The sequence below is a fragment of the Pyxicephalus adspersus genome, chromosome Z (genome assembly GCF_032062135.1).
Source record: "Pyxicephalus adspersus chromosome Z, UCB_Pads_2.0, whole genome shotgun sequence".
In the NCBI taxonomy this organism is placed as follows: Eukaryota; Metazoa; Chordata; class Amphibia; order Anura; family Pyxicephalidae; genus Pyxicephalus; species Pyxicephalus adspersus.
In genome coordinates, this window is record NC_092871.1 from 66,858,647 (window position 1) to 66,870,716 (window position 12,070).

At 41.8% G+C, this 12,070-nt stretch overlaps 1 protein-coding gene across 1 annotated transcript in view; it reads right to left on the minus strand.

Annotated features, from left to right (window-relative positions):
- Window positions 1-12,070, minus strand: part of LOC140344424 (dual specificity testis-specific protein kinase 1-like) — a 121,003-nt gene that overhangs the window by 15,743 nt on the left and 93,190 nt on the right. The window contains exons 4-5 of the mRNA XM_072431544.1: window positions 3,320-3,368; window positions 1,838-1,987 (exon numbers count right to left, since the gene is read on the minus strand). Of these exons, the coding sequence (XP_072287645.1) occupies window positions 1,838-1,987; window positions 3,320-3,368 (199 nt within the window). The remainder of the gene's footprint in view (window positions 1-1,837; window positions 1,988-3,319; window positions 3,369-12,070) is intronic.

The window sequence follows — 12,070 nt, forward strand, 5'->3', positions numbered from 1 at the left end:
GATCGCCAGTAAAAAGCTGTCGGATAAGCGCGGCTCCGTGCGCGAGCTTTTCCGGTTGTTGAATAGCGCGATCGCGCACGATTCTGGATCGCTAATACGAATGCGCGACCGATAATCCGATTTTGCTTGATGAATCAGGGGCATTGTCTCTTTTAAGCAATCCTTTGATGTTTGAGGGACTGCATCTGTCTCCACAGATAATGATGTTTATAGCTTGTTTCCAAGAAGGCAGAATTGTCTTTACATACAAGTCATATTCATATCAATTTTGGTCACTTCCAACAGGGGGGTAGCAACAAGAGACCCCCACTTATCCTACATTTCCCTTTCTCTACTGATAACAGAAATGGGGATTTACAGAGGGTAAGTGGTCAAATATGTGTGACAGGGTAGCATGGTATGATAGGTATAGTTTTATAGATCCTGTGAGACACCACAGCAATAAACTTTTAGGTGAAGTTTGGAACAAGAGCCCCCCACTTATCCTACATTTTAATTTACCTTACAGCTCCCCTTTGAGGGGAAACTGAGCCACAAAAGTCCCCTACTTATCCTATTGGGGTTCACAAAAGGTAACTTGCAGTTATATTTCCCTTTACAGAGAAATTGAGGTTCATGGAGATTAAGGGTCTGACAAGAGTAGCGTGATATGATGGGTATAACATTTTAGTAGGAAAGAGGGGGACCAAAGGCATTTCCTACTGGCTCCCAAATTTCCAGTTGCCAACATCTCTCTGTTCCAGAGACATTGAGGGTCACAGAGGGTATGTGTTCAGCTATGTGTAACATACCCCACCAGCAGCTCACTCCCTAGCACCACAGCGTCTGCAGATTTGACTGCAGGCAGCAGTGAGCAGTACTGAGCACCCCCCTAGGTAGGGTTCTATGCCACAAGGAGGGGTAACCACACCGCAACCTCACCGCCAGTCTGAATGCAGCCTTGGGCACCACAGCACACAGAAAAAAGCAGTACCCTAAAGTTTATTGCCATGAAATAATGTGAAAATATATCTGATTGCTGTTATGATTTTCTGCTTGTGACCACGTATCTGGCAACTTGTTATGTTTAAGGGCTTAAATTTGGTTTAGTAGCAGCTCTTAGGGTCCCTTGTGTACCCTGAAAATGTCACATTTCTATGATAATCAGTGAAGGATATATGAGGATTTATACATGGGGATAATGACAGAAGCATGAACACAGCTTTCATGCTGCTACTGCACGTTTATCTCACAATACAAGGTGGGTGGGGAGCAGCTCCCTCTCCTCATAGCACGATCTCATAGAGAAACATAGGATATGCATGGACCCCATCCCCCACAAAACAATGAACAGAGAGAGCAGAAAGGGAATGAGGAGAGGGTCAGATCTGACAGCTCCGTGGGCTGGACGTGGCCCGTGGGTCGTAGGTTGTGCAGCCCTGGTTTATACAATCCCTGCAAATTTTAAAGGTATCAGTCACCTAGTTGTTTAAAAAAACTATTTATTTTAAATTTCTTGCCAGTCCCGCCCCCCAGCGCATGCTGACCACACGTACTTACGTCGCATGCCCAGCGGTGCCAGCCGAGCATCGCCAAGGAAACACAGATGCCAGGTTGGCATCCCCAGAGGTCTCTGCAGGCTCAGGGGGACCAGGTCAGCCCTTAATTCCACCCCGAGTTTGGCTCTGGGATTACTGCCAGCTAAAGAGCAACCATTGTAAAAATGTAACTTTAGTCATTTTCTTTTATAGGCCAAAATGTAACTGGTTTTATTAATAGGTCAGCAGCTTGATTTCAGCTTCTTGTAGCCAGACCCAAGATTCACTTTAGAGAGCTGTTTTAGTTATGCATTTAACACCTTAGAGTTGAGGTCCCGATGGTAAATGTTTTTAGAGTGCAGATAGATCATTCCTCGGCTGATGTCACACGACAGGTTCACTTTCTCTTTCCAGCAAAGAAAAACATCTTTGTTGGCAAGTACTTCTTCCAGGAAGCCCCCATTCACATACTGTGGGTAGAAAATAGAAAACAAAAAAAAAGACCATCAACCATCAGCAACTGCAAATACAACAGAGACATTTTTTGTTAATATAGATTACGTTTAAGTCTGTCCATCCAATCCTGGTATTTCATAGATAGTGGAGAGATACCCAAACCTCAACAAGAGCTTCACACACTATGTTTTATTTTTCATATTACATATATACATATGCAACATGCAACAGAAGAAGTGGAGAAGAACAGTGGTGGATAGAAATACAAAAATTCCAAAGTGGTCAAGAAATATCTCTGAGACTGGGTCCCCAAGGAGCTGAACAGACTTCATCTGTATGTCAAAAAAGACTTGGTGGACTGTGGCTGTAAAACAAATTGGCTGAAGATGTTGGTCTAAAAAAAAAAAAAAATAGGAGAGTCAAGTTTGCAAACTAACTAAGTTGCCAGAACACCATACAAATAGTTGGCTTTACACACCAACTTTGAGCAACAAGTAACATAATTGAAATGTTCACGCCATACAACAAAGGCTGCAAACAGTAAAAGCCCAAACGATGTGCATAATTTATTGCAGACAACTTCACGGGTCATTCAGAAAAATACAACTAGAGCGGTTTTGGGGTTTTAGTACACCAGTCTGTTGAGAATGCAAACATTTTATATCTAACTTATAGGTGTCTTTAAAGTAAAACTAATGTTCTGCTTTGAAAATTTGTGATCATGCGGATCTTTAGGACAGAAAGAGACAGACAATGTCTCTTCTGCAAAAAAACAATACTTACCGGCCTGATTGCTATCTTATTGTTAAAAAACACTGAGCTATGCATATGTTCCAAGCCCAGAATGTGCCCTGGGATCACAATGTCTGAATAAACTCCCGTGCGTATTAGTTCTTAGAGAGGAAGGTTGCAGAGTTCATGCATGGGATTTACATGATCCTTGCCAATAAATGGCTGAAGATCAAAACCAGAAAGAATGAAGGAACGATGGCAGCATCCACAACGTGAACAGGTGATTGAATTTAAAAAAATTGAGATCAGGCAATTACCAGGTAAGGTTGTTTTATTGCAAAAGGTACATTGCCTGTCCTTACAGCAATAAATGACTTGCCTGGTTGAAATTTATTTTTATTTCTGGAGTTTAGTTCTGCTTTAACTGTGATTTGTGACAAAACATTTGTTCACTTTTGTCCGAGTACTGGAGATTCTTGCCACCTGGGTAGAAGGGCCCTTTAATTCATATACCAAAGACAGTAACGTAATTTGTGGGAGTTCATCTGTTCCTGGGTTGAAAAGGTAAATGGATTTTCAGGAGTTCTGATTTATGAGCAGTGTTCAATGTTTACCTCTAAAATTGGATAAAGTTTTTCATCTTTGACACATATCCCCAGATACCTGCAATGAAACCAGACATTTAAATTACATACAAATCCTACATACATTTCCAAGAATAATTTCATGTAAAGTTGTTTGAAAGTATCACAATAAAAAGTGAAGAAATGAGATAGGATTGTAAAGCATGTCCCAACCAGATCACTAGTGTAACTAGTAAACAGCTGATTAAAAAAAAAAAAAAAAAAAAACAGTTGCAAGCTTTTGAACTCTATTTGTGTGAGTTTAATAGGAAACCCTTACTTCAAGGAATACATAGGCTGTCAGTGCTGACACCTTCATACTATATATTCTGACTTGTTGCCTGTGGCATCAATACAAACAAACTTGCAGATCCACAGTAAGTGCAATACCAGCTTCTGTTTAATGGTCTTTAAAGGATTTTCTGTCCACAGTATGCGAATGGGGGCTGGCTGGAGAAATTCTATGCCAACAAAGATGTTTTTCAGAGCTAGAGAGGGAAATTAGACCGGTCACATAACATCAACAGGGGGATTCCTTCACTCTAAAAACCTTTACTTTTGGGACCTGAACTCCAAGGTGTTTTCATATGCCACATGCATAATTTAAAGTGCAAGCCAAAATGGTGATCTGTATACTTGTTCTTTCTTTCTTAATTCTATATTGGCAGTAATAAATTATAGCAGCTACCATGTAGTGATATATATTTACAGACTCTACATAATAAGGTGTTTTACATCATCAACATACAGTTAGGTCCATAAATATTTGTACAGAGACAACTTTTTTCCAATTTTGGTTCTGTACATTACCACAATTATTTTTAAATGAAACAACTCAGATGCAGTAAAGCCTTTTTTTTACACCTCCACTTCATTTCAGGGGCTCAAAAGTAATTGAACAATGGACTCAAAGGCTTTTTCATGGGCTGGTGTTGGCAATTCCTTCGTTATGTCATTATCAATTAAACAGATAAAAGACCTGGAGGTAATTTGAGGGGGGGGTGCTTGTATGTGGAAGTGTTTGCTGTGAACAGACATCATGCGGTCAAAGGAGCGCTCCATGCAGGTAAAACAAGCCATCCCTAAGCTGCAAAAACAGAAAAAAACCCATCCAAGAAATTGCTACAATATTAGGAGTGGAAAAATCTACAGTTTGGTACATCATGAGAAAGATACAAAGCACTGGTGAACTCAGCAACCCCAAAAGACCTGGACCTCCACGGAAGACAACAGTGGTAGATAATAGCAGAATTATTTCCATGGTGAAGAGAAAACCCTTCACAACAGCCAACCAAGTGAACAACACTCTCCAGGAAGTAGGTGTATAGAAATTGCTACAATATTAGGAATGGCAAAATCTACAGTTTGGTATATCATGAGAAAGAAACAAAGCACTGGTAAAATCAGCCACGTCAAAAGACCTGGACGTCCACGGAAGACAGTGGTGGATGATTGCAGAATCATTTCCATGGTGAAGAGAAACGTCTTCACAACAACCAACCAAGTGAACAACTCTCCAGGAAGTAGGCGTATCGATATCAAAGTCCACCATAAAATGAAGACTACATGAAAGTAAATACAGGGGGTGCATTGCAAGGTGCAAGCCACTCATAAGCCTCAAGAATAGAAAGGTTAGATTGGACATTGCTAAAAAAAATCTTACAAAGCCAGCACAGTTGGAAAAACATTCTTTGAACAGATGAAACCAAGACCAATCTTTACCAGAATGATGGCAAGAAAAAAAGTATAGAGAAGGCGTGGAACAGCTTATGATGCAAAGCAATACCACTATCTGTTGAACATGGCGGAGGCAATGTGATGGCTTGGACGTGCATGGCTGCCAATGGCACTGGGACACTAGTGTTTATCGATGATGTGACACAGGACAGAAGCAGCCAAATTAATTCTGAGGTGTTCAGAGACATGCTGTCTGATCAAATCCAGATAAATGCAGTCAAATTGATTGGGAGGCTAGGGACATTAGACAAAACAGATTCAGTTCCCATAATAATGAAGCCTGAGTCAGCAGAAGTTGGATGAATAGCTGGACAGATGAGTGGGGATGATGGCCCATCCAGAGCTTTTAGTGTTACCTAAAATTAAATGACCCCGCCTGGCTTTCCCTCTAGCTTCCCATATCAACTTAGCTAGGAGGCCTAGTAAATTCCAAAAGTTACAGTAACCAATCCCAGTCTTGGGGGGCATCAACCAATAGTCATCTTACAGATCACATCCAGTAACCAATCTAAGAGCCTCAAGAATACCTAATGGGAATTACCTATATAAAAATGGGAACTGAGAGAATGGAAATCTCTTGCTTGCTCTTGCTCGGGCTTGATCTCTTGCTTGCTCTCCTTGTCTCCTGAGGTAAGCTGGTATGGAGTCCTCTTCTGAAGGAAGTAGGCTTCTGAGGTACCCATTAACCTCTTAGCAGGTAGCTTTAAGATATTCCTGATTGTAGTCTTATGGATGTCTATAGTATTATTGCATTACTTTGCCATTTTGTAATTACTGTATTATGTACTAACCATAGTTAGATTATTGCAGATGTTGCTTACTAACAACATTATTTTCATCTACTGTATATTTTATTGATTGAAGTTCCTATATCTAGATATCAAACAATATTGTTGTGTACTTTATGTTTCACCTTGTTTTCCTAATTAAACTGTTTGAATGATTAGCTATCATTTGTGCATGAACCTTCATCTAGTGAATATATATGTGCATTGATATTGAGATATAATACCCATATTTATGCAGATAATATTCCAAATCAAAAGTGGCGACCAGAGACTCGGGACACAAATTAGTGGGTTAATTCAAACAGCTTCTATTTTTGTTTTTATGCAAAAATAGAGTTAAGTGAATACATGCTGAGTCGGCAATTCAGACAGGTTGAGACCACAGTGATATTGTCTGTGATATTTTATGCTGCGTGGGTATTGGTAAGAGGCCATACATCATTGCAAGGAGTATTTTCAATACTCCACATATGTTTAGAAATCCCAAAATAAACGTGTATTGGATGTACCTCTAATAAATCGGTTTATATTAGCAGGGGAGGATACACTTGGGGTCATTAACTGGGATATATATTCTCAGTAGGAACTGAGGAAGTTGTTAGTAGGAATAAGGTATTGTTTAGAACCCCTCACTGAAGTTTGTTGTTACAAAGCAAGTTATAGGAAGTTGGAATTATGGGATCTGGAAACTATTGTGCTGTTTTCAGTGAAACCCACGATAAGTAAAGGTTAATTTTCACATAAGTTGGTGAATACAGTTATAAATAGGATTGGTTGGTGTCTGGACTGAAGTACATATAGTGAGATTTTGGTTTTTGGTTTAGACAAAAGCATCCTAAATTGATATAATTTGAGCATGGTTCAGATAGCCATTGTATTTTAAGATTTTTGTTTTATTGTCAGCAGTGGTTAAGTTTTATTACTCCCTTTTGGCGGGAATAATTGTAGCTGTAGTCCTTAAGTTCCCTGTGAAGGTGTGATCCTTGATATCACCCTCTTTTGTTAACTATTTACTGTAAAGCTGACCATTGTTCTTATCAGACTGTTGTCAGTATATTGACTATTTATGGTGAGCGAGACACTTTGTTTTATCAGGTCTTTGTTCTTCAAAAGGTGTGCATTCCAGTCACAGTCTATTGTTGGGGTAGCAATTGTAGCCTAGAGTGGCATAATTTTATCTGGCATTACCCTTTTTATTCTTGATTTTTATATACATTTTAGGTTTTGTTTTAATGTTTATTTAGGTGGTCACCTGGTACTTTAATAGGTATTATCAGTTATCTATCAATTTTTAGAATATACTAGGTTTGCAATTTCTAGGTAATTTAATAGGTCTCCACTTTTACAAGAAGTATTGAAAATTGAAAAACAGCACAAGAAAAGCAGCTTCTGTGTCTGGTAGACCCTGCAATATCAAAAAATTTATTGACACATAAAATGTATTATTTATAAAAAGTGCTGGGCATTTTCTTTTGAAACACATTAGACTCTTCTACCAATAGACACAGTCCTGGAGATGTATTAAGAAGTGTCAGTTTGAGAGCTGGTCCTTTACTACTGAGCCTTAGCAGTCAGCAGTAGTGTTGTTGTTTGAATTCGGGTCGTCCTTATGTTCGACCCGAAAATGGCTGTTCGAATTCGGGTCGACCCGACCCGAATTTTGCTGCATTGGACTACTCGAATTCGGCACTCCCACAATGCACTCAAACACTGGGCACCTCCCCCATGATGCACAGTGCCTCCCAATGACAGCAGAGATGCCCCCTCCATCTTTGTTGTGGCAGACAGCCGATTGGCTGTCTGTCACTGCATGCCACACAGGCAGCCATTGGCCTATATAAGGCGAAGGCGTGCCTGCATTTCCCACTCCTGACAGAGATTTTGCTATTAGCAACACAACCTCTGTGCTGCTTGGCTTGCTTTCTTTGTCAAGTGAAAAAAAGTGCTTTACTTTGCTAGACTGTGTCACACTCACACTATTAGTCAGATAGATTGTTGGATTGTACTGTATTTGTGCAGTCCTGAAATCTACTGTACTCAGATAGGTAGAGTGTTTCACTGTTTGCTAGATACATAGATAGATAGGTAGATAGATAGATAGATAGATAGAAGGCTAGAAGCTAGAAGGCTAGAAAGCTAGATAGATAGATAGTCAGTCAGTGTGTTACATACACGCAGCCAGAGGCAGGGTCCCCTCGCTGACTGCGTGCACAGTATCACGCCAGCACCAACCTGCAGTTTGCTATTTCGGTGCACAATTCTGACGTTGCCACGCAGTCCTGAAGTTGCGAAGCCTGGGTTCCCTCAGCCACATGGGCACAGCCATTCTAAGTGCCTTGTGGGAGCAGGAGGAGAAATGGCTAACTCCCAACAGACTTCAGCCAGGCAAAGGGCGTGTGTGACTATGGGGCCAATCTGCTGGCAGCCCTGCGTTGTGGGAAACTCACACACGTACCTTGCCTGGCTCACGTCATGAACCTCATAGTACAGCGCTTCCTTTGGAATTACCCAGGCCTCCAGTCTCTGTTACTGAAGGCCAGAAAGTTGTCAGCGCATTTCCGCCGGTCGTACACAGCCAGTGCCAGATTGGTGGAGTTACAGCAAAATCTCAACCTGCCAGTGCACCGGTTAATTTGTGATATTGCCACACGTTGGAACTCCACATTTTACATGCTGCAGCGGCTGTCTGAACAACAGAAAGGGGTGGGGGATTACCTGTCAGAGTCTGTTCGTTTTAGACGCATACCCACACTACCTTTTTTCAGCCCTGCGGAGTGGCTGCAAATTGAAGACGTGCACTGTATTGTCACCTTTTGAAGAGGCCACCAAGGATGATCAGCAGAGATCAGGCCTGTGTCAGTGACACCATTCCCATCATATGCGTGCTGGAACAGATGATGGTGGATCTTGGACACGACACAGAGCGGACGCTGCAAATATTATCTCAGACATGCGTGCCTACTATGCATAGTGCACCACAAATCCAGGAAGAGGCGGAGGTGGAAGAGGATGAGGAGGACATTGCAGGCATGGGAGAAGGAGAGGAAGGGGCAGAGGAGGATATTGAGGGTACATGGCATCCATCCACCGAAACACAAGGCGGCATGTTCCGTGGATGGCAAGACCAGGCGGAGGGGGATGACCCTGTGGTGCTGTTCGACCCACAGGAGTGTGGGTCAAGAATTACCTCAGCTGTGGGTAGTTTGAGCCACATGACATCCTTCATGCAGGAGTGCCCAGCCAAAGATCCACGCATAAAACACATAAAAACAAAGACTGACGACTATTGGATTGCTACATTACTGGATCCACGTTACAAGCCTGAGATACAACAACTCATCGTGCCCCAATACAGGGGACCTAAAATGCAGCACTAACAAGAAGTGCTTGTAAGGGACTTGTGTTCAGCCTTTCCAGCTGGCGGCAGCAGCAGCGATCCCCATGGCAGTTCCACCAGCCATGGGAGCCAAACAACTGCTTTAAGCGGCATGGGTGGCAGCAGTAGAGGTCGTCTAAGCCTAACTATGCAGGCTTTTTTTCAGCGGAAGCAAGCTGCCAGTCGCTGATTCCTCCAAGCACAATCCCTTTCATGTGGTTTCGCTATATAGTAGGTAAGTACAGATTGGAATCTCCCTCATTCCTATTCCTGAAATCGTGGCGAGTTATAGTTTGGTCTGAAGATCTGGATCAAGAAATTACATTCGATGTCGCTGCAGAAAATGTGAGTTCCCAGTCACGGATTTTGTTTTTTACCGAGAAATATGACGACCTTTATATTCAGCTGTCACCAACTCTAATCTTCTTTGTAGAAAATATAGGGGTAGATAGATAGAAAGATTTGCTGGCTGGTTCCCTCTATTGTCATCCATTACCTCATCCTAATCAGGTAAGTGCTGATATATATACATTATGCCCTGCAAAGGTAAATATTAGTTAAGCTGCGTACACACACGTCAAATTTTTCTCGCCCGATAATCGGCATCGGCCGTTCATGCATCTTGCGGTTCTTATCTTTGGAAAGGATCGTGAAAGATCCTTTCCAACGACAAGAATTGCGCGTGTGTATGTGGTTTTAGTCTGCTTTTGTCAGAGGGAAGGGGGCTGCTCACTTATGTACTCAATTATGAAATGACAAATAATTTTCATTCAATGAAGGAATACTATATTATACTGTAAAATAAAGGTTCATGAAAAACAATGTACCTCTTTTAGACATTTAAAACTGGAAAGGAATGAACTGCTCAGTAGGTTAACAGACTGAGCGCCTCTGTTGCATATAATATCCTAGTGTTTTTATAGATCAAAAATGTCAACACAAATGTAAATTAATAAAAATAAAGAGCTTTTACCAACAATCAAACCACATATGATTGTGTGTCAGAGATAAGAATTCAATTTGGTGTCAGAGATAAATGTTATGATATGGACTGATGTCACCTCCACCCAGACATTAATTATTTATTAATAAATAATACAATAATAATAATACAATAATAATAAATAATAAATAATAATAATAAAATAATAATAAAAAATAATACAATAATACAATGGGGCTTACAAAATAACATGGCTAAGCAGATTTTACTAAAATTTAAACCACATATAAAAATTTAAATTTGTTGTCAAATTGAAATTCCTTTTATGATATGGACTGAAGGGCTGCATCAGCACCTATGGGACATTCAACTACTATTGTCTAATGGGAAGGAGGGGGTGGTACAGCTTGTACACTGTCCATAAAGTTTATGGCCTCAACCTCCAATGTGGTCCACGCTCCGTACCCAACTCTAGATGCAAGATACTAATGTAGTCCACGATCCGTGGACATTTTCTGCGGAGAGCGGAATCCCATTGTCGCTCACTACACCCCAAGCTGCACTGTACGCTCTTGCAGATAACACACTTGTGGCTGGGCAGGCAAAGATCTGAATGGCATGTTCTGCCAGCTCTGGCCACTGCTCAAGTTGGATACCCAGTAGCCCAGTGGTTCCTGGCTTTGCAGGTTGCAGATGTCCCATGCAGAGCTCAGGTATTCCTGCACCATTGTTAGCTCTGCAGGTCGTGCCGGCGCCACTGCTCCTAATTGCAGGCACGGGTCCTATCTTTCACGTAGAGTAACCCCACTACCTGTGTTCCATGTCAGAGTTTCCTCCCTGCTGGAGACTTGCTCTGGTGTTTGAGCTGGCGTGGGTGTGTCTCTCTGCAGGTATTTAAAGGCACCTCCTACTACAGGAAGTTGCCTGAGCAATCTCAAGGTTTTACCCTGTGTAACTCCTAGTGCAAAGGTGTTTCCTCTGTTTGCTTTACTGTGTACCGGACCTTGTTTACTTGCCCTTGGACTTTGCTTGGCCCCATTGTCACACATGACCTTGCCTGGCTGAAGTCTGTTGGGAGTTGGCTATATGTCCTCCTGCTCCCACAAGGCACTTAGAATGGCTGCGTCCCTGTAGCAGAGGGAACACAGGCTTCGCAACCTCAGGACTGCGTGGTAACGTAGGAATTGTGCACCGAAATAGCAAACTGCACAATCTTGCTGGCGGTAAACATATGCTGCCGAATAGGAGGTGCTGGGACTCCACTGCAAAGTGTCCCTGGAAGAATAGTTTAAGGCACAGGAGTCAAAGAAGGAGGTGGAAGTGGAGGGTTGAGGTGGAAATTGCATGGCGATGTGCTCTAGGCGGAGGTAGGTATGCAGGCCTTGCTACACCTGCATCTTCCCCTGTTGCCACTAAAGTTACCCAGTAAGCTATATAGGAAATATATCTTCCCAGTCCATGCTTGCTTCAGCAACCAATGCAAAGCAGGAACACATTTTTGTGCAAAATACTGTCGCTTAGGCATAACGTACTGTGGGTTCCTGCAGAGAAATGCGTAACAGAACAGTCTTGACATGTCTTTTTAAATGTATTTATAGGCTGTAGAAGCTCTCCACCGACCCGAATAACAACCCGAATTTTTCCCCAATTGACTTTAATGGAGTTCAAATTCGGCAGTCGACCACCGGAATAATTATGCATTATTTGGCCGAATAGCGGTCGAATCAAATAGCGACCTATTCGACCATTACTAGTCAGCAGTGTCAAGGTCCCAAATTCAATTCAAAGTAGTAGGATTGATTGCTGGGCGAGCTAATACCAGGCAAAGAAAAGAGTTTCAAAAACAGTGATTTCACTTTTTGAAATACAAACTGGTAAAGGCTGAATTCATATGCAAC